The sequence below is a fragment of the Haliotis asinina genome, chromosome 14 (assembly GCF_037392515.1).
Source record: "Haliotis asinina isolate JCU_RB_2024 chromosome 14, JCU_Hal_asi_v2, whole genome shotgun sequence".
In the NCBI taxonomy this organism is placed as follows: Eukaryota; Metazoa; Mollusca; class Gastropoda; order Lepetellida; family Haliotidae; genus Haliotis; species Haliotis asinina.
The window spans coordinates 12,909,431-12,911,844 of record NC_090293.1 but is presented as its reverse complement, the minus strand read 5'-3'; the positions used below and the strand labels follow the sequence as shown (position 1 = coordinate 12,911,844).

The 2,414-nt window shown below is 40.1% G+C and overlaps 1 protein-coding gene across 1 annotated transcript; it reads left to right on the top strand.

Moving 5' to 3' along the window:
* Positions 1 to 909: 909 nt before the first annotated feature.
* LOC137261932 (beta-1,3-galactosyltransferase 5-like) lies at positions 910 to 2,124 on the top strand. The gene has a single exon (XM_067799745.1). It carries the CDS (start codon positions 910 to 912, stop codon positions 2,122 to 2,124), a length of 1,215 nt encoding a protein of 404 aa, XP_067655846.1.
* Positions 2,125 to 2,414: the final 290 nt, after the last annotated feature.

The following is a 2,414-nucleotide window of genomic DNA, read 5'->3' as shown; positions in this document are numbered from 1 at the left end:
TGTTATCTGGTCGCAAGGCCGTCTTTCCTTCAATAGCTTTGAAAGTGAACAAGAAAAATAACAACATTACATAATTGTCTCGAAGTTATTTTAACGAAATTTTAACTACGAGGAACACTTTCTTCGAGTGACATCACTACAAGTCGCAAGTCTTTAATATGTTCATGCAATTAAAGAAACATGGTAAACCTCGTCCTTATCAGATGATACGTGCGGAAGGCTTTCCACAATTTTAAGGTCTTGGGTAGAATATCGATCTTCATAAACTCATGCTTGTCGTAAGAGGCGACTAAGGGGATCTAGTGGTCAGGCTGTGTGCGGCGTAAAACTAAACCCTGTAAACACTGTAAACTCACCAATAACTTGTTCATGAAGTAACCAAGCGACTTTTCAGAATATTTTGCTACTTTTCAAACCATTGAACTCTTGGTAGTTTCTACCGATGGTGCATAAGACAGTCCGTAGATAAAGAGTTCATAAAATCCGTGTTTATAGACATTTTGGCTGAAAGGGTGGTAACTTTGCTGTTCCGTCTCCATCCTTTCTCGAACACCTGGCTGTTCCATTCTGCACTCATCCCCCGTAACAAATAGTGAACTGTGTAAATATTTTAATGATAGTTTTTAAGCAAATGTTTGTTCGGCCATAAATTCTGAAACAAAAAATCACAGGTTTGGTCTGGGTAAACCCATGCTTTGATTATGATCAGCGCTTCATCGAGTATTTTATATTTATTAGTTTAGAATGCAATTCATCGGTGCACTTTTGAGTCAAACGGACTTTTAAATGTGTCTTATGCTTAATTTGTGGCGTATCTCTCCCCATGTACTCACAATATCAAATTTCGTTCTGTCCCCTTTTCAGAAATCACCGAAACAGATCGCTATGTTTCCTCGCTTAGCTACGAAGATGATGAAAGCTTGCTGTCTGGCCCTCATGGGCGTATCAGTTGCTGCTCTTCTGGTGGCCCTCAAATATTCAGACTTCTTCATACAAGTCCGAGTCCACAACTACAGAACAAGACCCATATCAGGCGAAGACCCTGAACATAGCAACAAACATCTACCTACAATTTGGACTCAAACTGTGACACTGTCAGGAAGCAGTGTTACATCCGACCATGACAGAAAACAGTCGAATAATACGCAGATTATACCACCCAAACCAAAAACAAAATTAAAAGTTCAAACTTGGAATCATCCTAAAGACAACCCCGCATTTTTCAAACGTCGGGAACACAAAGTTACTCCATTGGATTTTAAGTTTATAATAGCCAGTGATGTATGCTCTAATGGCCAGACGGATTTAATTATCCTCGTGCTGTCAGTGACTTCACACAGAGATTGGAGGAACTCGATACGTCAGACCTGGGGTAGCTTCACACACAATAACACATGGGCAGGTACATCCTTATCATTTGTTGTCAGACTTGTGTTTCTTTTCGGAGAAACTGAAAATGTTTCAGAAAATACAGACTTACGGAAGGAAGCTTCAGAGAATCATGATATAGTCCAGGCAAATTTTAAGGAAAGTTATTTCAATCTTACCTATAAAGTTATGTCTGGTTTGAAGTGGGTAAAGGATCATTGTCCTGGAACCAAATTCATTATGAAAAATGACGAGGATTCGTTTGTCCACATCCCATGGTTGGTAGAACGTTTACAGTCAACTGACTGGAACAACAGGATCATCGGTCCATATTTCACCAATGAAATCCATCACACATCAGGGAAGTACGCGGTGAGTGATCATGCCTATCCTTTCCGTGTATATCCACCTCATGTGAAAGGCAATATCTATATTCTACCAACCAACATGGCCATGCAGATCCTGGAAGCTGCAGAATACATGCCCTATGTGAACATGGAGGATGCTCATATCACAGGGATTCTTGCAAAGGTTGTTGGGGCAAATCATAAGGGTATACCCAGGAATGAATACAATCCACATGTAAGGCCGGGAGTGTGTGATTTTGCAAAGAGGAGGAAATTCGCTGGAAGAGATGTTTCAGCAAATTATGCAAGAGACATATGGGTTAAATTGGAAAGTCCTAAATTGTGTAAACAGAAAATGGTGTCGGAGAGGAGTAGTATCTCTGAGTACCGGCGGCACAAGAACATGTAGAATGTTGTGTCCTCTGCCTGCAATGCGGTATTACTAAGGTAAACTGGTGCATAGGTTCCATTTGTAAAGATCGAAGCTCATTAAGTCATTGCCTGGATTGTCTGTTGCAGATTCGACAGTTGTCACATCGACGCCATGAAGTTAGCATTGCCACTTTAAACAAGTAAACAAACCTGTAAATCGATTCAAGGAATGATGTGTCTACTTCAGAAACTTGACTGCTTTACCATTATTTGTCTTCCAAACATATGTGTTTATGTTCAGAAAGGTCTGCCAACTATTACCAATAT

Excerpts from the sequence above, each read along its gene's own strand:
- LOC137261932 (XM_067799745.1), top strand. The coding sequence starts at position 910 with ATGATGAAAGCTTGCTGTCTGGCCCTCATGGGCGTATCAGTTGCTGCT.